Below are 26,153 nucleotides of genomic sequence, written 5' to 3'. Positions count from 1 at the left end.
GGCAGAAGCGTCATGCGGAACAAATGTTTAACATTGGATTCACTTTTACGGCGGAAAAAAAATAATTTGCGGCAGTTACGTTAATACATTGCACATCCGCTGAAAAGCTGCAGCCGCGTGTGTAAGTGAACAGTGGCAATAAAGAAGTGTACTGAAAAGTGCGAACATGCGGTCGGGTCTGTCGCGTGTTGTGTACAGTGGTTCCAAAACCCAGGATCGACCTGACCACATGTTTGCACTTTTCAGTACACTTCGTTATTGCTGATGTCGACTTACCCACGCAGCTGCAGCCTTTTGGCTACAGCCTACACACAGCATCAACAACAACAGGACCTAGTTCTGTTTAAAACTGGCGAGGCGTGATTGCGGATGGCGCTCAGGTGCATCCACCTCCCCCACAGCCACGCCGCCGACCACGCCCCGCTCTGCGGTTAAAAACAGGCTCACAAGAGTGAGTAGTATTAAATGCTCACTAAATTATAAATTTTCCATCTCGCTTCACGAGTTTCTGGATTTCTTTTTTTATATTTATTTATATATATTGCTTTTTTAAAGAAGTGGTGCAGACTAATGAAGCAGTCTAGTGATAAAAGTTATAAATAGTTATTTGAAATGAAAGTTGTGTGTTTAAAACAAAAATTACTGAAGGATTTATTGTGAATGAATTTATTATCTAAATAAAGTTGCAGCTAGGCTTTTCTGTCCATCTGTTTGGTTTTGATGGGGTGTGAAAATATTTCTTCCTGCAATGATGTAAAAACTTTGAGAACCACTGTTCTAAGGAATCGAGTCCAGAAAACATCATAATCAGTTGAAATAACTTGAACAAAATGAATTGCAAAGTGACGAAAAAAAAAAGTAATTTACCTCTTCCTCGTCCATACATCTTAACGACCACTGCTGCTAGTAGTTTAAACATAATAGCAACAAACAAAGTTGCTACAATAGCGGCAAAAAATTCTAAAACTGAAAGAAACAGAAAGAGGCATTTAGCTCCAATCTCTCAGGATGGGTTTAAAAAAAAAACAAAAAAACCCATAAACAGTCCCATAAAAAACTAATCAAATAAAAAAACACAAGTTTCTTTGTCTGTACGTCGTGGTTCTTGTTTCTTTGAGAAATTGAGTCCAGAAAACATCATAATCAATAGAATTTCAAAATAAATTTCAGGGAAGTAAAGTGTGATTGTTTACCTTTTTTGTATGTATAAATTATGAACGCTACTGCTGCTGCTATAATGACAGTGACTACAATGAGTCTTCTTAAACTAGATCCTGAAGTACCTGAAACAGAAAGAAACAGAGTCAGTTTAAATGTCTTTTGGTTTTAACTTCTTCATGACTCTGAATTAGAGAAGTGGAAAAAAATGAATTTAATTGATGAATTGATGGGAAAAAAAATAGGTTCACGTAAAGTGAGACACTCAGGGGCCAGAGGTTTTGTTCAAAAGTATTAAATAATTTACTTTGTAGTTTTAGAAGAGATTTGAAGTCAGAGAGAAAGGCATGGGAGTGAGAACTGTTTTCCTGACTGCAACAAAAGAGTCCTATATTTTAGAAATATGTACCGGAAAAAAATAAAGATTTATTCCTTTGCCCATCACATTGGGATGTAGTCTAATTCAGTACAACAGCAGCAATCAAATTCAGGGCAACTAGATTGTGAACAGAATTTCATTGTGTGTATGTATATATATATATATCAATCATAGTGTATTGCATTGTCCAGTAAATTCTTAACCATTTAAGTGTGAGAAAACAAGAAATATTTTTTCACTGCACTGAACTTTTGCAAACAGTTTCATGGGTCCAGACTGAAGCTACCTTACCTTTATGAATCATCACAGATCTGAGACTTATTGTTGTCTCTTCAGCATCACGGACTTCACATGTGTAGATTCCCTCCTGATCTGCAGATATGTCCTGTAGTGTGAGGCTGCCTGACTCTGAAAGCTTCTTCACACGCTGCTTCCATTTCTCTGAGACTGTGTAGTTTGTGACAGTCCCATTCAGGATGAGCTGACTGTGGTTGAATCTCCAAATGAGATTTGAGAGTGTAATGTTTGATGGACTGCATGGGATTGTGTTCTCATACTCAAGAACATCTTGAGAAGCTGAAATAATATTACAAAAAACACACAAAACTTATATTTTTGAAAGCACATTAAGAAATTTTCCAATCTAAAGATTATGCAGATTTACTGCACATATGAATCATCATTTTTCAATGATCTTCAACTGAAAAACTGAATCTGTTTAATAACAAATTTCCACTTAAAGCATTAGTTACATTCATCACTGCTTACGCATTTTAAGAAAAGCTACACTCTTCCTGTTTCTGCGAGTGCTGACGGTGCAGCTGAAGTTCAGATCATGATCACTGCCTGAAAGGATCAGAGAGCTGCTGATGTTGTAAAGCTGCTGTTTAGTCTGGTCGACTGTGGTGGTGTTTTTGAAAGTCAGACTGGATGGAGGGCTGGTGGACCAGGTGAGTTCAGGCTTTGGATAGATCCCCTCTGACCTGCAGGTGATCCTGTTTTCTCCCTGGTAAACGTCAACTTTATGGACTGGAGCTTCAAGAAAGGAAAAGAAAATTGTATTCTTTTGCTAACGTTATGGAGGGATTTGGACTACAGCAGTTTAAAAGGGAGGGACAGGTATTTGTACAGAATGAAGTAATATAGTGAAAAAATATTGGAAGCAGAACATCTTTCCATGTTGAGACTAGTAACTGGCTACAAACTCTAATAAATATTGCGTTTCATGTTTTTTAAATAGAAATCTCTTTACTGTTCTCAGTTTGAACATTTCACATACTCAACAACTATTTAGAGTTTTTGTAGTGTGTGAATAAGGTTTACATCTCCTGGTCAGGTATGTTATCTACATATATACGACTACTGTTGACCACTAACCCTGAGTAAATAACTTTACACTCTTGCTTTCTAATCATAACACAGAGTTGCAAATGTAAAACTTTATTCAGTGGAAAACAGAATAGACAAATAAGTATAACAACTTAAAACTGAATTACTAAATAAATGTATCTTTTTTGTCTCATACCATCTGTCTTTAGGTTGATAAATGACTCCATGTTTCCATTGATGGTGCTGGTGTAGCATCTATATCTGCCCTCATCCTGAACCTTCACTCCTGTCAGCAGGACTGAGGCGTTTCCTCTGGAGATCTGGTCCTTGAAGGTTGATGCTCTGCCTTTGAAGCGCTGGGCCGAGTTTCCTGGCTGGTCTTGATTGTGGAAGAATGAGTGAACGGGAAGATTTCCTGCTGACACCTGATGCCAGTGAATGACTACATCAGCACCCTCATAGCTGCATGGCAATGTGCAGTTCTCCATATAAACACAGGACACGTCAGTATCTGAAACAACCAGAAGATAGACATCAAAAAAGTTCAGCTTACTAGAAGTCTCTTTTGCTATGTCACTAAAGTCACTTTTTTTTCAGCTTCTTTGGTCGACCATGAGGAGGTTTGTCCTGAGTGGAGCCTGTCCTGTTAAACCTCTGTACTGTCTTGGCCACTGTGCCGCAGCTCAGTTTCAAGGTGTTGGCAATATGCTTCTTCTACTTCTTCAGTCAAGTTTAACGACAGCTTGCATCCCAAACTGTTGCATTACTGCCACCTCCTGGCTGTTAATCGTCCGTCATTCCTAAATCCTCAGATCCTCTTGATGAGACCAGTATTTCTCAAAAAACGAAAAACCACCACTTTCCCTTCACCATGACTTAACTCTTTAACCACTCGTTCAAACGTAAGTTCCCTTCCACCACTCATTTCACCCCACATCACCCTCCTGTGACTTGCATACTTCCTGCAACTAAGGAGTACATGCTCAACCGTCTCCATATCAGTGCACCCATCACACAACCCAGTCGGATGTTTTCCTATCTTAAAAAGAGTACCATTCAAAAAGCAGTGGCCTGTTCGATTCTACTGACAACAACCTCCTCCTGTCTCTTTAATCCGCCACTCCTCTTAGCTTCTATTGTGTTTTGCACCCTATATAAATGTCTCCCTTTTTTTTCATTATTTCATTTGCCAGACGTTCCTACTTTCTGTCCAAACTACACTTTTCCCTTCAAATTTTGACAGTGGTACCTGTGCATCTATATCGACTCTTTGAACAGCTGCTTTGGCCAACCTATCTGCACTTTCATTACCCAAAATACCCCCATGAGCCCGAGTCCACATTATTACTACATGTTTATGGCAATATGCTTTTAGCCTAGGCCTCTTTATGCAGAGAATCAACTCTTTTTTTCAGATCCTCAGTGAATTCTTTGCTATGATGTGTCAGGTTAAACTTCCAGTGGCCAGTCTGAGAGAGTGTGAGAGCAATTACACTGAATTCAACACACCTGTCCCCGATTTACATCTGAGACCTTGTAAACGAACGTGTCACATAACACCAGGGAGGTAAAATGGCTAATTGGGAATAATTTGGTCACTTAGGGGTGTACTCACTTTGGTTCCCAGCGGTTTAGACATTAATGGCTGTATGTTGAGTTATTTTGAGCTCACAGTAAATTTGCACTGTTATACAAGCTGTACACTGACTACTTTACATTGTATTAAAGTGTCATGTCTTCATTGTTATCCCATGAAAATATTTACAAAAATGTGAGGAGGGTGTGCTCACTTTTGAGAGATAGTGTATGTTATTTTGCCCAGTCTCTTTCTTATTGTTAAATCAAAAACTCTGACATTGACTGAGATTACTGATGCCTGCTGTTCTTTAATGTTGTTCTGGGTTCTTTTGTGACCTCCTGGATCTAATATCAAGATCACATGTAAGTGTGATACACAAAATACTAGCAAATCAGGAAGGGGGCAAACACTTTTTCACTACTGTATATGCTCTGGTAGAGGACTGAAAGGTTAAAGACTACCCACAGGGCAACTGGGGTGTTCACACATACACAGTGTAAAGTGGAAATGAGTTTTTCTGTGGAGGATGTCAAATGAAAACAGTTAAGGTAATCAGCCTCAGGACTGATTGTGTTCATTTTGATTATTTTCTTGCTCATAATTCACATCATTCTTATTTCTTCTTATTTATATCATACCAAGGTTTAGTGCTGCCCCTCAGTTCGTCTTAAAGCAAAGATTAAAAAAAAATATATATATATTTTTGTGAAAGAGTTGCAGAGATGCAGACACCACGTTCCCAACACCAGAGGATGCTACAGAAAGAGTTTAGTGCAACAGGAAATAAGAAAACAGTAACGCATTTGCAGTGGTATTAACAGCAAATGTAAGTTATATCTGGTACAATAGTATCTAATGCTGTTATTGTTGCTATTGTTAGATTAATGTAAAGCTAAAGGAATCACAAAGTACTTTTTAATTTTACATGATTTTGATTAATGACAAACAAACACACCTGATACATACATCATACATGCATGTTTTAAAGGCTCCAGATTGAGACATAATAACATATTTTAAATAAAGTCATGCAAAGAAACATGAAAATGAAAAAAAAAGACATCTTTGAAGAAAGAAGACACAACACTGTGAAGTATGTGGTCAGAGATTTCAAATCTCAGACAGTGACAGCTGTTTGCTGACTCGTCAACAAGAAAATATTCCAAGGTTTTATTTATAGCGATATGAAGGAATCCATCCTAACAGGTTTCCTTACAATCCTTTAAAGGTCTCTAAAGTTTAAGAACAGATTTACTTCGTGTAAACCACAATTCATTAGTATATCTTACAGTCACAGTTTGACTCTATAGTCTTACAGTTATACATACTACAGTTTTCTTTTAATTATAAACTTCACACAATTAAAGTGACATTTGTTTATTTCTATTTTGCTCCCGTGTATGTTTAATTAAATCTCACTAATGTACAGTCAAATATTGTGTAAACCATACTTCACTGAATAATGATGATAAAAAAAAGAAGAAAATGAAAAACAGGTTTCTCTACACACCAATAATTTCTGAGATTTAGATCTGAGAGTTTTGCCCTGAGAGCTTTTAAGTTTGACTCAGAGTCGCTGAGTTGTTTGGTTTTCTAAACCACATATCCATGATTTATACTGGAATATACTAGAATAACGTAATAGGTGTAGAGAACATCTCACTCACCTCCTCTTGCATGAGTCCACTGGAAAATCAGGACCATCAAAAACACAACACATTTGATCCCAGCCATGATCCTGCTCCGTTTCAAGCTACGTTAGTGTTCACAAAGTAAACAGCAATGGTGAAATCTGACCCAGCTTGTTTGGTTGCTAACAACAGGTTAGCATATCACTGTGAAAAATGTCACACCCTTCATCTATACCTTTTTATGACAACACTAAAGGAAAGTCAATCAACAAAAAGAACAAAAAAGAGAAATATTTCTGTAATATTTCACAGATACTGTCTAAGGCTTGGTGAGTGTTTGGCAGAACATCTTGGTGCAGAAAACAGACATTTTCATTCATATGTAGAACTGTGGAGGTGATGTTAGCCTTGGTCTTTGCCTGGGTTCTCCTGACCAGGTGCTAAAGAGGTAAGTCATAGAAATGCCTTTTTCAGTTTAATGTGGAGCATGTTACTGACTCGGTATAATGTCTAACCTGTAGGATAAAATCCTGTTTTAGATTCTTCTTGTCTAAATCTGACTGCAGTGCTTTAAAGCAGACACTGTATACTGAAAAAGGTCATTTGTACAAGTGTGATACAGGAGCAAGAGAATTCCCTCTGAGTTTGCTTTAGTCCTTCATTGAAAATAGTCAGGCCATGTTTTAGTTGTCATGTTGTTCTGTAAGATTTACATTATTTCGAAACACCTTCACAGACTGATATCAGAGATCATTTTATCAGACTGTGAAAACGTTTCACTTTCTCCCTGGTGGAGAACAAAAGCTAACAGTGATTTATTGTTAGACATTCTTTATTTTTTATTTTAAAAAAATGAACTAAAACTTAAGAAATTATAACCAATAAATGACAAAGAAGATCTAATCTAATTAAATGCTTCTCATACTTTTCTATTTTGAAGCATCACAGAAATGCCAACATTTCACCGAGAATCACTCATGTCTGAAAATCAGTTTGAGATTTTGCATAACGATGATTTAAGTTTAAATTTCTTTAAGTTACTCGAGTTAAAAATCTTTCAAGAGCAGATCAAAAGAGCTGCATATTGAGTTTATAATTACATGTACAGAGAGACCAGACAATCTAATATTTTTTCAATTATTAGCATTAGTATGCTCAACTAGAGTCCTTTGCCCCCCGCCCCCCACAAAGACTAGTGTTATACTTTAAAAATTCTTAAATAAATATTTTTTAAAAATATTTAACAAAAATATCTAAAAACATGTACTGACATTTATCTACATCATATCAAATAAATATTGTCATGTTTAAAAAATGAAAATAAATGAATAACACAACAACAAGCACATTTTCTCTTCCTGATTTTGAGCCCAGTCACTTATAAATACTCCTGATCCTAACTCCTTATATGTATAAACACACCTGTCCACAGAATTTTCCAACATCTCCACCATCATGGGAAAAAACAAAGACATTGATTCTTGTCCTTGACGTCAAAGGACGTCATAGGGAGCTGCAATGTAAAGGTGAAAGGTCTGCACATGGCTCCAGAGCCACGGGTTGCCGACCCCTGAGTTAGTAGCTAAACTCAACTTATCAGCAGTTTTCACAGACAAATCAAAGCTGCCTCTGTGAGTCAGGCTCATTTCTTCTCCTTAGATTTATTCTGTTGCACACCCGAAGCTCAAGGGTCCAAGATGAAGCAGGGAGGCATATCAAAATATTTAGGTTATGATTGTAAAATAAAAACTGTTCTTTGATAAAATCAAGCATTAGGATATGACGCGAACAAAATGGAGAAAAAAAGGAAATTAATGTCTCAGTGTTCTTGCTCCTCAGTGCACGTATGAGTTTCTATGGCTCCAAGAAACTCATTTGAAGGTTGTCTTTAGCGGGTTTTTCACTTATGAATGTTTGTGCTTAATAAACAGAGAGTCAACACATTAAGAGAGTTCAGTGCTGAAGCAGAGCTGCTGGGGTCTGCTTGGGTGGTGTCAGGTGTTTCACCATTCATGGTAGACCTTCCCTTTGCCATCGGCACAAGTTCAGTGTTACTGTTAACAAGATAAAAAAAGATAGCTTGAAAACATATCATCATTATGAATGGAAAACGGCGTGTTCAGTTCAAAAATAAACAAATAAACACCACATCCATCTGAATGTGCTTCATCTGATTCTCTGTTTTTCATGTCATGGATGTTGTTGAACGCTGCTTCACTCTGACACACTACTAAAATATTTTTGACAAAACAGCAGTTTAATTAGAGTCATTATAGACATCTGGTTTTATCTTCAAGACCATAACACTGTTTTCAAACAAGTTTTCAGAGTGTAGTTCATAAAACATTTACTCACGTATGCAGAATCACTGACTGTACTTTGTGGTTCTTGTTGCTCTGAGGGATTGGGGCCGGACAAAAAAAATCACACTCAGTAGAAAAAACATAAACAAATTGAACTGCAAAGTGAAGGGAGAAAGTCATTTACCTTTTCTGCGTTTATAAAGCATGAAGCCTACTGCTGCTACTACTCCTGTAATCACGATGGCTGCAATCACTCCTCCTAAAATAGCTCCTGAATTACGTGAACCTGAAAGAAACAGAAAAAGTCATTTGGCTCCAACCTCTCTCTTAAAAATAGAGTCCAGCATCACATGTGACACAGTTGATGGACCTGAAACCAGTAAGTGCGGCAACATCACTATGCTGCTTCCAGATACACGCTCCCAAGTATGATCCTGGCATACTGCAAAAGATATTCATTCAAATCATTGTCTCGCTCGCTCCTCATTCTATTGGACTTTTTGAAGTCAAGACTGTCATCAGCCCCTCTGCAATGAGGCTCAAGCTACCACGATCAGTGCACATCCATCCCATTTCGTGTCTTGAAGGTCAAACTTGTCCCCTCGAGTCCAATGTCTCCGAGGAAAGCTCCTGGGTTCACAGTCGGCTCTGTGAGCAGGAAGTGATCTTTGAGGGGAGGGTTTTCATGATTCGAGTGTTCAGTGTTTTTCCATCTTGGGTCTGTTTCTCTTGCAGGTTCCACACCTGCATCTCTCAAAACAAAACAAAACAAAACAAAACAAAACAAAACAAAACAAAACAGAGAAATTTCTTGAATAAATATATATATTTTGTTGTTTACCTTTTATCTTTAGGTTAATAAATGATTCTTGGTTTCCTCTGTCAGTGCTGGTGTAGCACTTGTATCTTCCTTCATCCTGAACCTCCACCTTTGTCAGCTGCAGTGAGGCAATTCCTGCGGAGATCTGGTCGTTGAACAGTGACATCCTGCCTCTGAAGCGCTCACTCTGGAGTTTGAGTTGGTCTTGGTTATTGTAGAATGAGTGGACATTAAGGTCTCCTGCTGATACCTGAAACCAGTTGATGACTACATCACTGCCACTATAGCTGCACGGTAACATGCAGCTTTCCATGAAAATGCAGGACACCTCAGTATCTGCAACAACAGGTAGAGACACATCATCAGCGTTCAGCCCTCTGATGTTGCAGAATTAAAAACTTTTCTCTCTCTTAATAAAGCCTTTTAACACTTTTCTGCTCCAGTTCAGGAAAATTTAACCCAAATATGCAGCTCCGGTGTGGCGACTTTGATTAAATGATTTCCTGATATTCATCAAATGTCATCTTTTTCTGTGCTGTGCAGAGAACTTAAAAACATTAATGACACAATTTCCAAAGCAGGCATGACAACTGTTTTTGATAAATATATACTGTATCTGCTGCTTTATTTGACTCTTAGCTAAGTTATTTCATTTATTCATCAAGTTTTTTATGTTTGTGAGAACATGTCACTGTAAAAGATTGGATTAGGCTGAAAACGTAAACATTTCCAGTTTTCTAGTATTGAATGAGTATTGAAGTATAAGTAAAGTGAAACACATACTGTTTCACATTGTCATGAATCTGCAGTTTTGTGTTAGTATATTTGAGTTCCTGTTTAGGTTTAGAGAGTTTAGATGTTTTAAAACTCCAGTCCGAGTTTTGCACCCTCTGTCTTTATTCAACATAATTTAGAAAAACATAAATTTGTCATATGTGCATGTTTTCCAGCCTTTAACATTATAATAAATTAAATCATTTAGATTAATTCACGAATGGAAACAGAAAAAAAGCTATCAGATGAGAAAAATAACACAGGCGACAAAATAAATATGTTTTGTTGCTTTTGTGTTCATAGGTTTAAAATCTCAAACACTGACAGCTGGCTGTACTACAAACTCTATTTCCTGCTCTTTACACTCTGGATTACTTAAAGAATATGTCATGGGCCTGGGTGACCCTGAGATCACGTGTTATTTTTGAGTTTAATGAATATTAAGAGTTTCATTCGTCTTTCTTAATCCTTTATGGTTGTTTGTGGTGTGATCTGCTTCTTGTCCCTCGTTTCACCGTGTGTGTTATTGTGTCAGTTTTGCTGCCCCACCAGGCTGGAGAGTCCCTGCCTTGGAGCCACCCACACTTGGGATAATCACTCACATTTTGCTGATCTGCTTAATCAAGGAGCTCTACTTAAGAGAGCACTGGAGCAGCAGTCAGTGTGGGATTGTTAAACTTGGAGTTCAGTTAGTGCTCAGCTCATATAGTTGCGTTGGAATGGTTAATGTGTTTTGTCGGCCGGTGGCTAGGACGGTACTCATTGTGGCATCTCTTGTTTTCAGGGTGATTACGGAAACGTGTGGAGGGAGCAGCACACTGTTAAACACATGCACCGAGGAGGACTAAACATTACCACACATCACAGAGAGGAATCACGGCATGGGGAATTGGGAGAGCACAAACTGGATTGTTGGCACTGTTTTTCTTTTTCTTCTGTAAAAAAAACCACACTTTCTCCATTGTAAAAGTCCAACATTTGGGTTCTCCTTCATGTTTCACTGACCTGTCAGTGAGCACAAACTCACTGACAGGTCAGTTATATATATATATATATATATATATATATTAGGGGTGCAACGATACAACAAAATTCACGGTTCGGTTCGGTTCGATACTTTGGTGTCACGGTTCGATATTTTTTCGATACAAAAAAAATGTTCATGCCTTTTTATTAATTTGTCATTTATTAAATTTTCACGGCACATTCTGCACCACATCTCTGTGCGTTCATCATTTGTTTGAAGCCAGCTCACCTCCTGCAACCACTTTTCCGAGAATACGCGCTTCTTTTGTGGTTCGGACTCCTTCTGACATTTCTTTGGAGGTGGAGGAACATCACAGTAACTGCTTAAAGGAGCTTCTTCGACATCTTTAAGAGTTCTAAACAAATGTCTGTCCTCCTCCTGAAAATCTTATGTATGCAAACACGCGTTGCAACTTCTTATCTTGTGCGGGTTTTTATTTTGACAGCGAATGCGCACCTGCGGACCACTTATGTGCAGCCCTGGTTATTTAGCTCGTCATATTGCAGCCACAGAAATTCTTTTGTCCATGAAACCATAAAGCTGCACTTTCTTTTTGCCTTATAGTCTGATTTGTCATAACTTTTCCGTTTTGTCACTTCTTCACCCTGACCTGTCTTATTTGGCTCAGCAAAACTAAAATATATATTCTGCTGCTTTTACACACGCACTAACATAACGCTCAGCGATTCTCTGCGCGATCAACCTCTCACATGTTTAAGCTGCAGGAGATTTCACTTGTCATGTTTGCATAGTAAGCTAACGATTGATAAGACGATGTCAGAGGAATTGGTGCGCAAATTATCATCACTCACCAATCAGTGCTGTCGCTTTCTATACACAGTTCACGCTATTGCAAAGTGAAAGCAAAAAACAAGCGCAAATTCAAACGCGATTTCAGTATGTCACATATTGACAGTGGCCGATGCCAATGACATAATTACCCAGCTACATTTCCGAAAGAATGCAAAAGCACTGACACTTCCTACGATAGGCCGACGGGCAGGGCAGAGATAGATTTTGGTAGCCCGACTGGAAAAAAGCCCCAGGACGTCGGGCTAGCGATTTTGCGAGCCCTGTATCTGATTGAGGAATCACTCATCTTTGGAAAAGAGAGTTTATTATGGAGAAATGTCTCTTTCCAAAATAAAAGCTATACTATACGCTTCTTCTGGGCTATATTCTCAGCAGCATATTAAACATATCAGGTCCCCATAAGGAGAATCATGTGCTAACGGCTGTCTAAATGACTCGGGTAAAGTTTGTAGCATGCGTGCTTGTTTTTGTCTGCTTCCACTTGTCTTTGCACTAGGATGATGTCGGAGTAAATGTGCAGTCATATTGGTTGTGTTCCCACTAGTGCTGTCAGCGTTAATCTGAAATGACGTTAAGGTCACAACACGGCAAATCTCCGTTAACGAGCTACCGCGGATCGCCTCATGAGTGGGGCTGGAAGACGTCAACACATTAACGAGCTAACTGCGCTAACACACTAGTTCCCACCAATTGAGCATTGCTGGCACATCCAACATACTGTTTTACTTTTGTCCATGACGCGCTTACCTTCAGGGTCATATGTCACATGAAAACCAAAATAGTTCCAAACGCCAGATCTGAATGAGGGTGGGGGAGGTTCAATTTGCCATGTTGCAACGAGCTTAACTTCTGTCTAGCTAGCTTGCCCTGCGCTCAGTGAATCTGCGTTCGACTACTCCGCCTAGGCTGCACTGTCGAGCGCAGATCCACTGAGCGCTCAACACAGACAGCATCGTCAGAAGGAAAGTTGATAAAATAAATTAAAAATGTTGTATCGTTCGATACATATGCGTACCGAACCATAAGCACTGTATCGAACGGTTCGATATCGATACGAGTATCGTTGCACCCCTAATATATATATATATAGCCACAGACCAGGCCCTGCTACCTTTCAATTTGCTGTTAATTAATAAACACATGTTTATATGTTACAGTCACAGTTTGAAGGGACATTTAACCTGACTTGAAATTGTTTTTGTACTTTGTTATTTATATTACACTTTTCCTTTAACTATAAACTTCACACAGTTACACTGAGGGTTTGATAACTATTTATTTTGTCTTTGTGTATGTTTAAAGAAATCCTCACTGCCGACACTTTGAGCAAACTCACTATTGTGCAGTCAAACATTGTTTAAACCATAGTCCTGCTTCACTGAATAATGACAATAAAAAAGAGAAAGAACAAGGTTTGTCTACACACCTTTCTGAGATTTACATCTGAGAGTTTTGCCCTGGAAGCTTATAAGTTTGACTCAGAGTCTCTGTCTTTATTACATTTCCTCCTGTATTTGGCTTTCTAAACAACATGACATTGATTTGCATTTATACTAGAATAACGTAATAGGTGTAGAGAACATCTCACTCACCTCCTCTTGCATGAGTCCACTGGAGAATCAGGACCATCAAAAACACGACACATTTGATCCCAGCCATGATCCTGCTCATTTTCATGTTACACTACCTGAGTGTTCAAACAGAGTGAACAGCGATGGTGAAATCTGACCCAGCTGGTTTTATTACTTATGCCAGCTTAGCGTGTTCACTGTGAAAAACAACACACCCTTCATCTAAATACATTTTTGTGACATAGTAAGGTAAAGTTAATCAACAACTGCTCACAGTGTTCATGTAATTAAACTGTTCAAAGAGGTCGGCTGTCCAAAAAATGGTTGGCTGAATAAGAATAAAAAGAACCACAAAAAAGGAAATGTTTCTATAATATTTCGCAGACTCTGTCTAAGGCTTGGTGAGTGTTTGGCAGAATGTCATTCATATTGGCGTTGATGTTAGCCTTGGCCTGGGTTCTCTTGACCAGGTGCTAAAGAGGTAAAGCTATAGAAATGCCCTTTTCAGTATAATGTGGAGAACGTTACTGACTCAGTATAATGTCTAACCTGTAGGATATAATCCTGTGTTAGATTCCCTTTGTCTGACTGCAGTGCTGTAAAGCAGACACTGTATACTGAAAAAGGTCATTTCTGCAGGTGTGATACAGGTTGTTTTACTCTTTCATAGAAAATATTCAGGCCATGATTTAGTTGTCATGTTGTACTGTAAGATTATTTTTCTCAATGTGTAAAAAAGTGTCACTTCAGCACCCCCTACTGGAGAAAAAAAGTAACAGCGATTTATTGTTAGGCATTATTAATTTTTAAAAATGAACTAAAACTAAAGAAAATAAACCAGTGAGTAGTGAAGAAGAAGAATCCTTTTAAATGCTTTTCATACTTTTCTATTTTGAAGCATCACTTAAATCTGATGTCAACTGAAATGCTGTGCTCATACAAAACCAACATTTCTCCCCTGGAGATCTTCAGAACATCAGTGGATTTACCCTGTTCAGCTCCATAAATACATGGTTTTAATTTGAACCACTAAACTTTACATTTCAGCTATAATAAATTAGCTGAAGAAAAACAATAATAATAATAATGATTTTTGTTGTTGTTGTTGTTGTTGTGTCTAACTGTATTAAATACCTCTAAATAGCATTCAGTCCAAATAGCTCTATATCAAAGAAGGGAGGATGGTAATTAATTACAACAGAACTGTGTCACATTTGATTTTACTTATTTTTGGCTTATAATGCTAATTAGTACTAAGACCATAATTACTGTCTACATACCTGCTCCCACACTCCAGGAGGAGCCAGAGAACACGGAAACAATGAAATGAAAGCATTATGAGAAACGATGTAAAGAAAAACTGTACAGCTGGTTGTACAACAAAAACTGCTACCTGATGTTTGCCACCAAGTTTTCTAAGAAACATGTAGCTCTCACTACGCAAGTATGCAGGAATGTTTCCGCCTTCGTGCCCACGCCGACTGAACCGAGAGGTTTCCTGGTTTCTTTGTTTTCTTAGATGTAAACCACATAACTGTGAAGAGATCATTGCAATTACGGTTTTTACCAATTGTTTACACACATTTTCTAAAAGCATGCCTCATATTGTCATATTGCAACTACTAGCCTACAGTAACAGTAGGGTTGGGTTGAACTCCTTATCCTGCTTCCCTCGTTGTCATTCCATGAACAAGGAAATGGTGTGCAATAGTTGCCTGAATTTCATCAGTAATGACTTCTCTTGGTCGTCCTCCTCCCTCAAACGGACTTTTATCCTGTTCAGTTGGTCTGATTAAATCATTAGAAACAGGTGTGTTCAATTGTGCGTTGCTGTGTGTAAAATATGACAGCTGTTATACAATACAAGTGTTAAATGTGTTTATTGACTGAGCATGTGTTTAAGGTTTTGAAAAAAAGAGTGTATGAGTTTTGCAATTTGTGCCTAAGACCCTGAACAGTGTTTAAGGTTTGGACAAAAGAAGATTTTATTCAACTACTAAGTTTAGGCCACTGAGAATTTGGTTTAGAGAATGAAGTTTAGTCTTTTCGGAAGTCAGTAATGCCTCACTCACCTCTTCTTATCCACTAGGAAGTAACAAAGCTCATCTAATTTAACCTGCCTTCACCTAGATGTTTGAATAACTTTGGTCGAACAAGCTTTAAAAAAGTTAAAGATCTATGGTTATCTCTTACAGGCTTACAGTTTGAAAAATCTTAACTAATCTTCATCACAGCTGTGTTAGTATAAGAAGGTTCAAATATAATCAGTGGTGTTCAAAAAAGTAAACGCCACTGATAGGAAGCCTGTAACCTACATGAGGGCCTACATTTCTCTAAATTAATTGTTCTAAACTGCTGTAGTTCCTCCCTTGGTCCAATAAACTACATTTCAGAGTAAGTCTGTCTTTGTGTGTGTTACTGTGTTCGTCTTTTAGAGAACAAATGTGCAGATGTTGCTTCCTGCAGGAACTATCTTCAGCTACTAAACATGGACTGAAAAAAATTGTTCTTAATATATTTTAGTCAAGTCGTTTATTTAGTTAAGTTTCTTATGTATTATATACACACATACACACAAAACATTCATTTTCATGATGGCAGCATTTGAAAAGACACAAAGAAACCTACGAGTTACTAGTTGCTGCTCCTGTTGTGGAAGTTTCCATTTAATAAAGCTTGCAGACAAACGGTGGGTGGTAGCTAACATCCTTTAATCAAAAAAAGAACAAAAAGCCAAGCTTGGTGAGAGAAGCCATCGCTGGGGCAGACGGTCAGCAGTGTCTCTCCCTGAGCCCAGGCCCTGGGTTAAATACCTCCAACAGGAACAAAAAGCAGGACATAGCTGCTTCAGACCGTCGGCCTTTCTCCCAAAGAAAGGTTCACACTCCCTTGCTACCTCTCACAGTCGTTGAAGAGACAAAAGACTCGTCCTGTGGATTTGTCTGCTTCCACCAACAATCACCCGGCTGTTCAATGGCATGAATGTGTGAGACATTGAGCTATACTAAAACCCAGTGGCACCAATGGCTTATACAGTAAAATAATACATTAATAAAAGGAATTCCTCTACACTACTCGGCTCTTTCTCTCACCCACCTTTTATTTTTAGCTGCCGTCCGAGACACAGCAGGTGAGATCCTGGTGACAGTGTATTTTTACTACAATACAGTACAAATCCACCTTAAGATGTTCTGTGTGGTTCTTCCAGCAGCTTGACGGTCTCCCCTCTGTGTTTATTAAATGCCAGATGACTCAAACAACAGCTGCAAACTTGATCATCTCTGAAGTTTGATATGATGTCTGCTGCACTTAAATTAAACGGTCCCTCATCTCAGCCCATTAAGGACTGAAAATAGTTAGTAGCTGTAAACACTGTGCAGGACGTCAGTTTCAAGCATTTACATTTATGTTACACTGCATAAAACAAATCAATCATATGTAAACACAAATAACAAGAAAAAAAGTCTCTCTCACATCATCTAAAACTGTCTGCAGTGCTTAACATTATTTTTTCGTTCCACAGTAGAAGAACACATGTTGAAAAGCTACCAGCTAGTAGCTAAACTCAAGTTTATCAGCAGTTTTTGACAAACAAATCAAAGCTGCCTCTGTGACTGAGCCTCATCTCTTCTTCTTTGTGTTGCACAACCAAAGCTCAAAGGTCCAGAAGAAGGCATATCAAAATATTTAGGTTATGACCAAGAATCAGCATAGACGAAAACAGAATTTAAAAAAAAAAGTGTCCTTGCTCCTCAGTGCACGTATGAGTAACTAAGTAACTCATTTGAAAGTCGTTTTCAGCTGGTTTTTCACTTATGAAAGTTTGTGCTTTACTGAGCAGAGATCCAACACTCAGGAGGGTTCAGTGCAGGACTGAAGCAGAGCTGTTGAGGTCTGCTTGGGGGATGTCAGATGTTTCATGGCAGAGCTTCTATTCAGCTCCACCTTAAGTTCAGTGTTACTGTTAACAAGATGAAAGAGACAATTTGGAAACATGTATTCATTATGAATAATAAAAAAACGTATACAGCCCAAAAATAAAAGAAATCACCACATCAATCTGAATTTGCTTCATCTGATTTTCTGTTTTCATGTCATGGATGTTGTTGAATGCTGCTTCAGGCTGACTCACTACTAAATCATTTTGACTAGACAGCAGTTTAATTAGATTCATTATGGACATCTGGTTTTATCTCCATGACCATAACACTGTTTTCAAACAAGTCATTTTTTACTTAGTGTAGTTCAAACAAGATTTACTCACGTATGTGTTTTGTTGGTGTTGCTCTGAGGAATCAAAAAAAAAACATAATCAGTATAAATAACATAAACAAATTGAACTGCAAAGTGAAGGGAGAAAGTCATTTACCTTTTCTGCGTTTATGAAGCATGAAGCCTACTGCTGCTACTACTCCTGTAATCACGATGGCTGCAATCACTCCACCTAAAACAGCTCCTGAATTACCTGAAACAGAAGAAACAGAATCACTTAAAATGTCTTTTGGCTCAAACCTCATCATAGCTCTGAATAGGATAAGCACCCAGTCCCTCTATATCATTATTATTATTATTTTTGCTTTATCATCAGAATGTGGTTTAATTAGAATAATATTATTAGAATATAATGAAATCAGAGTTTGTGTTTAAATGGTAAATGGCCTGTATTTGTATAGCGCTTTTACTAGTCCCCCCTAGGGACCCCAAGGCGCTTTACACACCCAGTCATCCACCCATTCACACATTGGTGGAGGCAAGCTACAGTTGTAGCCACAGCTGCCCTGGGGCAGACTGACAGAAGCAAGGCTGCCATATCACGCCATCGGCCCTTCTGGCCAACAGGTGAAGTGTTTTGCCCAAGGACACAACGACCGAGACTGTCGGAGCCGGGGCGGAACCGGCAACCTTCCGATTACAAGGCGAACTCCCAACTCTTGAGCCACGATTTAACTGCATAAAACTTGATAAAAACGTGTAAATAACACTAAACTTGATCATTGACCGATTAAGGTGTAAACTGTATGTGAGAAGGCTGCATTGCACATGCATGTTAAAGAAAATTGACCCTGTAACTCAAATTGTGCTCATAAATAATTTGTACTTTGTTGTTGTGAGTTTTGTAACCTTGTAAACTTTTATGTTTGTGCATCTATAGATGAGAATTTGTGTTTGTAAAAACACTTACACAAGTTACAAATTATTTTTTGTTGCGGTCTGGTTACAGATGCAAAGCAAAAAACTACGTGTAAAACTCTGCGCTCATGTTCCCAGCTGTGTGGGAGTTTCTACTTGCAAGTACAAATTTTGACCCGATTTTTCTTCCATTCAGCTGATTGGTCAATGTCATGTCAATCACAAATTTAACAATCCAATCAGAGAACAGACGGGTTTGGCTGTTGGAGGAGTTCTTTACTTCACAGCCAGGGAACTTGAGCGCAGAATTATATACGTAGTTTTTTGATTTCTATCTGTAACCAGACCTTAACAAAAATAAATAAATTGTAACTTGTGTTTTACAAACGCACACAAATTCTCATCAGTACTCAGTACACAAATACACATTTGATTTACAAGTTCAAAATATTTATGAGCACAATTTGAGCCCATATGTAATACCGATCATATCATGCATCATACTCATGCATCATATTTGATGAGATTTTATGAGTTTGAGAGTTCAGAGATTTTTTTCCTGATAAAACTGAATAAATTACACAAAAAAAATCAAGATGTAGCCAAATTTATACAAGTAATTAATTTCTCCTTTTTTTAATTCCAATTACAAACAATGTGAATTTATTATTCATCTATTTTGTGAATCATGGTTTGCAGAGTTAAAATTGATTTCAACACTCTGTGTGGATTTCATTCTTGTATGACAAAACATTATCTGATGTCATTTTAGGATTAAGGTGAATTTAACATCCAGTACATCATATTACAACATTATTGTCTTCACTGCTTACTTTGTTTAGATGAGGCGGAGGGCCAAGTTACACTCCTCTTGCTACGGCGAGTGCTGATGGTGCAGCTGAAGGTCAGATCAGTTTCGCTGTCTGAAGGTGTCACAGAGCTATTGATGTTGTAGAGGTGTTGCTCAGTCTTCTGCATTGCTGTGTTGCACTTGCTGTTCACATTGGAGGGAGGAGTGGTGGACCAGGTGAGCTCAGGCTCAGGGTAGATCCCCTCTGAGCAACAGGTGAGTGTGTTTCCTTCCCGCTGAATGTCGACTTCGTGGACTGGAGCTGCAGAAAAAAGAAAAGAACGACAGAGTTTATGTTCACATATCTTTATGGGTTCTTTTTTTAGCATTTATAAAGTACGGTGAAAAAGCTGAAAAGGAGAAATATAGTCAAGTGTTACCAGTGCTTGATCTTTCTACACTGAATGATGTATTTTAACTGAACTTTTTATGAGTAGGACATCTTTGTCATTAAATCAAGTGTTTCACCAAAAGACTAATTGTAGTGCTTTTCTTTATTCTCATACATTTTCTGGACTGCATCAGTAGCTGCATTTTCTTTGCAGGTCTTTTACTTGCAGATAAATCTAGTTTTTACAGTCAATACATACATGCATGCTACATGATATTGTTTTTTTTTTATATTTTAACTAGAGCTATTTCTGCAAAAAATATCTGAATATAAGTAGAAACATTTATACATACACTTGGAGAAAATGATAAAGATTAAAAACATAAATTTCTTTAAAATGAATGCATTGTGTGTCACGTACCATCCATTTTTAAATTGAAAAATGATTCTTTGATTCCATTTTCAGTGCTGGTGTAGCACTTGTATCTCCCTTCATCCTGAACCTCCACCTTTGTCAGCTGCAGTGAGGCGTTTCCTGAGGAGATCTGGTCGCTGAACAGTGACGTCCTGCCTCTGAAGCGCTGGTACTGCAGTCTAAGCTGGTCTTTGCCTTCATAGAATGAATGAACAAAAAGATTTCCTGCTGATAGCTGGAACCAGTGGATGATGACTGCAGTGCCTCCCTCAGAGCTGCATGGCAGCATGCAGGTCTCCATGAAAATGCAGGACACATCGGTATCTGCAACAACAGCAAGAGACACATGATCATAAAGTAAGATCTGCAGCTCAAAACATTTTTAGATGCTTTAGAGTGAAAATTTGGGCTGTTAAGTAATCTTTTATTGAGAGTGGGATAAACAAATGCATGTATAGAATTAAATGTCAAACCTAGTAGTCCCCCAGAAATAATATAATCCTTCCTCCACCACCAAATGACTCTGAGCTGACAGGACTACAGCCGTAGTACAGACTACTACTGACCCTGAAAACAATCTTAGTATGCCACGCCGACTGGTTTCAATTCCTCATTTGATAATTTCTGAATTACACAAGCCATTGACTGGGGACTCCTTTCTCCTCTCAGCTTGTGTCTTTTTTCCCCATTAGCTCAGATTTAGTGGGAGGGACAAAGATACAAAGATGGAGTCAAAGACAAATGTGCAGTGAATGTGCATCACAGGTGAAGACGATCATGGACGAACCAAACCCAAAGGAAGAAGCAAAGGACAACTATCAAAGTAAAACAGGAAATGGGAAAAGAAAATACTTAAAGGAGGCTCTGATGGAGGAATGAGACAACATTCAAGGAAAACTCAGACGGACATTAGAAGGACTTCAGACAAAACTGAGAGCAACAGCAGAGACAAATAAAAATCAAGACAGAAGCTGAAAACAGGAAAGTATCTAAAACTAAAAATCATCAGGAGCCCAATAAATTTAAACATGAAACAGACAGTAAATTACAAAGCAAGAATTGTAAACTGGAGACTGAAGACTTTCCCTGTACCACAGGCTAATGTCTCTGCTCTTTCCAGCTGACTCCAGAAAAACAGTAACTTGGTTTCAGTTAAACAGGTTCTCCAACAATCTTTTAGAGTTCTTAAGAACAGATTTAATTTACAGCAGTGATGCCAAAGTCAGCTCATCATTTTAAATGTGTATGTAGTTTGGTTTCTCTGTATAACCCTTTTAGTTATTTTACCAAGTGACCTTTGACCTGATTTAGTAAAAATATGAGACGTGTGATAATGTTTTTAGAGCGAGGCATGTAAAGGCAGGGATGTTTTTGTTTGCTTCCTTGTTGGCAGAAGGTTTCGTGTTGAGCCGACACATGGAAACATTGCTTTGTTGTGTTGTCCAAAACTGATCTTAGAAAGATTGTGTCCCTGTGACTCCAGAGGAAAACATCTGCCATGACTGAGGCTCTGAGTGAGGCACAGGGATCAAGACCAGCAACCTTAAAATGTGGATCCCAAAGATCGAGCACCATAGATTCCGACATTTCACAGTTCCCATAGGGAATAATTCTCAATCATTACTACTGGTTCAAATTTATTGTTTAAATATAAGGAGTATGAGAACATGTGTTCATTTCTAAACTTACTGATGTCTCTATTTGAAAAAAATAAAACTTAGACTTCATTTTTTAATCACCATTTTCTACTGAAAACCCCATCGATAACTAATTTAATTTCTTTTTGTAACAATAACAGCAAAAATATAAAGGACGCCCATTTCGAGCCAGAACTCTGAACTTCGATCTAATTAAGGAACTGTTATTAAAAGATGTTTCTGTAAGAGAGCGTATTCCTCCCTCGACAGACCCGACACCACGGTTCGGATAATGTTTTTCCGACTTCTCTAGCGCCTTTAACACAATCCAGCTGAGAGAGAAGTTGGAGGCTGTGCAGATGGAGGCTCCACTGGTCCACTGGATCAGCAACTACCTGATAGGCAGACCACAGTTTGTGAGGCTGCAGAGTTGTGTGTCAGAGAGTCTGAACAGGAACATAGCAGCACCCCAGGGAACTATTCTGTCCCCTTTCCTCTTCACCATCTATACATTCGACCTCAAGTACATCACATAAACTTGTCACCTCCAGAAATTCTCAGATGACATGGCCATTATTGGAAGTGTGGAGATGGAAAGGGAAGAGGAGTACAGAGGACTGATTGGTCACTTCGTGAGGTGGTGTGACGTGAACCACCTGCAGCTGAATGTGACCAAAACAAAGGAGCTGGTGGTGGACTTTGGCAGAAACAGATCCCTCCACTGTCTGCATTGGTGGGACTAATGTTGAAATAGTCACATCCTGTAAGCATCTGGGAATTCAACTGGATCACAAGCTGGAGTGGTCTGCCAACACGGACGCTGCCCACAAAAAGGGACTGAGCCGGCTTTGCTTTCTACTATGGTAAATGGCCTGTATTTGTATAGTGCTTTTTCTAGTCCCTAAGGATCCCAAAGGGCTTTACACATCCAGTCATCCACCCATTCACACACACAGTCACACACTGGTGATGGCAGCTACATTGTGGCCACAGCCACCCTGGGGCGCACTGACAGAGGCGAGGCTGCCAGACACTGGCGCCACCGGGCCCTCTGACCACTACAAAGGCTCAGATCCTTCAATGTATGCAGTAGGCTGCTCTATATGTTTGATTAGTCTGTTGTTGTGAGCACCTTCGTCTGTGCTGTGGCCTGCTGAGGTGCAGGCATCAAAGCAAAGGATGCAAACAGACTGAACAAACTCATCAGGAAGGTCGAGTTTCTTCTTGGCATAAAGCTGGCCACCCTGGAGGAGGTGATCGGTGACAGAATGCCGGCAATCACGGACAATGACTCGCACCCCCTCCATAACACACTGGGCAATCTGAAGAGTTTCAGCAACAGGTTCCTTTAACTTCGCTGTCTGAGGGAACGTTGCAGGAGGTCGTTCCTTTCTGGTGCTATCAAACTCTTTAAATCATTCCAGAATAATCCCACCTCATCTATTTATCTTTATATTTATTTATCATTACTCTGAGTGTTTGTTGTTTATTGTATATTTGCTGCTATGACAACTGATTTTCCCTCTGGGATTCATAAAGTTTCTCTGATTCTGAAGTGTGACAGCCAACCCTGATCTACCGTATATTCTCTATTTTCCTGTCACCAGCAGGTTTTAGATGTAGATACAAACTGATTGTTTAAACCACATTCCCATTTCACTGACAGTGATAATATTTAATAATAAAGTTTTCAGGAAAATAAATCACAAACATTATTTGTCCTGATCCTGCTCTGTGACCCAACGTTTTGAGTTTATCATTGGTTATTGTGTTGGCAATTATATTTTCTGCTTAGTTTGTTCCTATTCTTGTCATTTAGATTGCCGAGATTTAGTCTTATTTCCTGTTTGTTTCTATTATATTATTCTCGGGCTGTGTTCTCAGTTGTCTCCTGCCTTGTCGACCGCTAGCTCAGCACAAATAAAGGTTCATTTTCTATTTCTAAGTTCTGTCTTGGAGACATTTGTTGGTTTCTGGTTATGACACTTCTGCCTCTCCTCACACATTCAGCTATTTTGGAGTTTCTCTCGTTGCACTTCCTGGTATTTGTTTTCTCAGATTAAAACCAGGTAACTTCTGTTTACACTGGAGTAAGCTAGTGTGTGTAGTGAATGGCTAACTCACCTCCTCCGGTTAAAGTCCACTTAAATGTCAGGAGCACCAGAAACACTGCGCACTTGATCCCAGCCATGATCCTGTAGTTTTATCCGTTTGCAGGCGCATTAATGTTGAAGGATCTCAAACTCACGCAGCCGCATATTAACGCACTGAGAATGAGGAAAACGCTCATCAAACTTCGCCTGAATGTTCAAGGTCAGCACGGACACACGCCTTACAAGAATTAACATTAACAGTTTGTGACTTCACCTGCACTAACGTGCAGAAGAGGCATCTGCTGATCAACGACAAACCGAGTTTCCGAGTGAACAATTATCCAAACAATAAGAAAAACATTTAGAGACGAGTCCTTCTCTGTCGAGTACTGCGCAGAAATTACTTTCGTTTTTATTGGGTGACGCTCGAAGCCTCACAAGCCGCACTACCACGTGACTGATTCAGGAAATGATCGCAGTAATGCGGAGTGGACCCCACCGTCATTCTGCGGACTTATTATGAGTTTGTTTGCACTCTGGTCAAACTTTTTTTGGAAGCAGCAAGAAATTTCACCCGTATGGAAACATTTTCAGCTGATGTCACCTAATAAAATATACACATAGTTATAAATTAGTATTAATAGTATTTATATAATTAATATAAAAAAAAACGTGACAAGACATTTATCCCTTGTTCTAGTTTGTTTCTTCTAATTTCCGGTATATTTAAAGGTGAAGTGTTGTTTTGGCTCAACAGTAACACCTGATCTGACATTACAGAGCCCTCCATGAAAACCAGACCAGCTCAGGTAACATTGAGTGGTATGTTTGTATTAAACAACATTAATTTATATTTTAATTGTGAGTAATTGATGAAATTTGTAACTGATATGGCATTATTTGTTTATTTGTTTGTTTGTTTTGTAGTCATCAGTGGAGAATAATGCAGTGGATGAGGCCTTGGTTATTGAAAGAAAAAAAAAAGATAGCTTGTTAAAGCTCTGAGCACTACTGATGTTCTCCCCACAGGACAGGTGTGCATGTGAGCATTTCACCTCATTTCCTCATATTTGCCATTCCAAGACTGGCAAATTATTTCCTTTAGGCTTTGAAAGCTGTAGTGAAGGACAGATAAGCTATAATGATTCAAACCCACAGCCACTGTGTCAAAGACATCTGTAGTTAGTTTAACAGCAAATATGTGAACCTCTATCAGCACCGCTGCAAGGATTATATGCTTTTTGTCATTGCAATATTCTAACTGATGCCATTTTTTTTAAGTTGCTGCTGCAGTGACACTTGAAAAAATCACTTTTTGTTCACTGATTTTATAGGAGACGCTGACACGTGTTGGAGCAAACAGGTCAGCCGGCTTAAGGATGATTAAAGAGATGGATACACATATTTGAACAGCACATACCATATGCTCCAACATGTTTATGATCCCAGGGAACCTGCAGGAGCACACTGACGTTGTCCCATAAGAACATCTCATCTGAACAGTAAAATAAATATTTTAGAAAGTCTAAAAGTGCTGTCCTCATTTAATGAGGCCACAGTTGAGCCACCAAAAGTCATTCCCCTTTATCATAGCTGCACCATGCACCGGAGGAGGAAGGAAATGGCCACTGTCCATACTCCAGAGAGTCTGAGGTTAAAGGAGAAGCTGTACATTTTACAATAAATGAGCATCATATCACTGGCAGTACTGCTCGATCCCTGCTTTAAAAACACAGTCTTCATTAACTCTAGTAAAGCAGCAGCTGATGAGGAGATGCTCACTTCTAAATGTGCTGTTGTTGTACGAAACAGTGCTGCTTCCTCCTCCTCATCGTCACAACTGCACATATTAGAAGCTTCTCAGTCTGTGTTTCAAGAAGAAATGGACACATTCTAATTATGTTATTGCATTTAGTCACTGACAGCCTGTTTATGTTAGGTAGCAAACTGTGCTGTTGGTTGGACACCACAGTCCTGCAGACGAGGACCAACCAGCACTGTAGACTCTCTGTGGGCTCCTCCTGTTTGTCTTTTTACATTTTTATTCCTTTTGTTATTCAAACTAAGATCAGAGTGGTTATTATGCCGGGTGCTGTGGTGAGGGATAGGTTGGTGAATGAGAGAAGAAGAGTGTCAAACTGCTGCATCTGTAACAAATCACACTCTAACAACAAACAGCACTCAAAACAAACCAAAAAAAAAAACAGGACAAGGTAAGCAAACTTTTGCTGTTGTGTGTGTCAGAGAGAGAGACATGTGCGAACTTGTAAAAAACTTGCTGGATAACTTAACTTCCTGAACTGAAGAAGCCTC

At 38.8% G+C, this 26,153-nt stretch overlaps 2 protein-coding genes and 1 long non-coding RNA gene across 4 annotated transcripts; all 3 read right to left on the bottom strand.

Moving 5' to 3' along the window:
- Positions 1 to 333: 333 nt before the first annotated feature.
- Positions 334 to 6,197, bottom strand: LOC102786439 (CD276 antigen-like). The gene is made up of 6 exons (XM_087845521.1): positions 6,113 to 6,197; positions 3,063 to 3,377; positions 2,306 to 2,572; positions 1,829 to 2,113; positions 868 to 966; positions 334 to 425 (listed from the first exon to the last, which is right to left on the bottom strand). The coding sequence occupies exons 1-6, from the start codon at positions 6,177 to 6,179 to the stop codon at positions 334 to 336; spliced, it is 1,125 nt and encodes a 374-aa protein (XP_087701647.1). The 5' UTR covers positions 6,180 to 6,197.
- Positions 6,198 to 7,774: 1,577 nt separating this feature from the next.
- Positions 7,775 to 8,599, bottom strand: LOC118456045 (uncharacterized). Its single transcript, XR_004844334.2, has 3 exons — positions 8,564 to 8,599; positions 8,432 to 8,472; positions 7,775 to 8,130 (listed from the first exon to the last, which is right to left on the bottom strand). It is a non-coding gene; the product is annotated as an uncharacterized LOC118456045 (long non-coding RNA).
- A 7,313-nt stretch (positions 8,600 to 15,912) lies between these two features.
- LOC148101540 (programmed cell death 1 ligand 1-like) lies at positions 15,913 to 24,275 on the bottom strand. 2 transcript variants are annotated; one of them, XM_087846375.1, is made up of 6 exons: positions 23,872 to 24,275; positions 20,117 to 20,434; positions 19,348 to 19,626; positions 17,754 to 17,849; positions 17,649 to 17,671; positions 15,913 to 17,345 (listed from the first exon to the last, which is right to left on the bottom strand). In XM_087846375.1, the coding sequence occupies exons 1-6, from the start codon at positions 23,936 to 23,938 to the stop codon at positions 17,343 to 17,345; spliced, it is 786 nt and encodes a 261-aa protein (XP_087702501.1). In that variant the 5' UTR covers positions 23,939 to 24,275; the 3' UTR covers positions 15,913 to 17,342. The 2 variants fall into 2 exon arrangements, with proteins under 2 accessions (XP_087702501.1, XP_087702502.1); XM_087846376.1 differs by having other exon boundaries at positions 17,649 to 17,673; positions 17,757 to 17,849.
- Positions 24,276 to 26,153: the final 1,878 nt, after the last annotated feature.

Source organism: Neolamprologus brichardi, chromosome 9 (assembly GCF_056152115.1).
Source record: "Neolamprologus brichardi isolate AB-2024 chromosome 9, ASM5615211v1, whole genome shotgun sequence".
Classification (NCBI taxonomy): Eukaryota; Metazoa; Chordata; class Actinopteri; order Cichliformes; family Cichlidae; genus Neolamprologus; species Neolamprologus brichardi.
The sequence above is the reverse complement of the archived record's forward strand: the minus strand, read 5'-3'. Positions and strand labels throughout refer to the sequence as shown.

Excerpts from the sequence above, each read along its gene's own strand:
- LOC102786439 (XM_087845521.1), bottom strand. The coding sequence starts at position 6,179 with ATGGCTGGGATCAAATGTGTTGTGTTTTTGATGGTCCTGATTTTCCAG. Across the intron at positions 2,573-3,062 it reads TATCAACCTAAAGACAGATG|CTCCAGTCCATAAAGTTGAC; the intron begins GTATGAGACAAA and ends CCTTTCTTGAAG. Across the intron at positions 426-867 it reads GATGTATGGACGAGGAAGAG|AGCGGGGCGTGGTCGGCGGC; the intron begins GTAAATTACTTT and ends TTTTAACCGCAG.
- LOC148101540 (XM_087846376.1), bottom strand. The coding sequence starts at position 23,938 with ATGGCTGGGATCAAGTGCGCAGTGTTTCTGGTGCTCCTGACATTTAAG. Across the intron at positions 20,435-23,871 it reads GTGGACTTTAACCGGAGGAG|ATACCGATGTGTCCTGCATT; the intron begins GTGAGTTAGCCA and ends CTGTTGTTGCAG. Across the intron at positions 17,346-17,648 it reads AACACCAACAAAACACATAC|TAACACTGAACTTAAGGTGG; the intron begins GTGAGTAAATCT and ends TCTTGTTAACAG.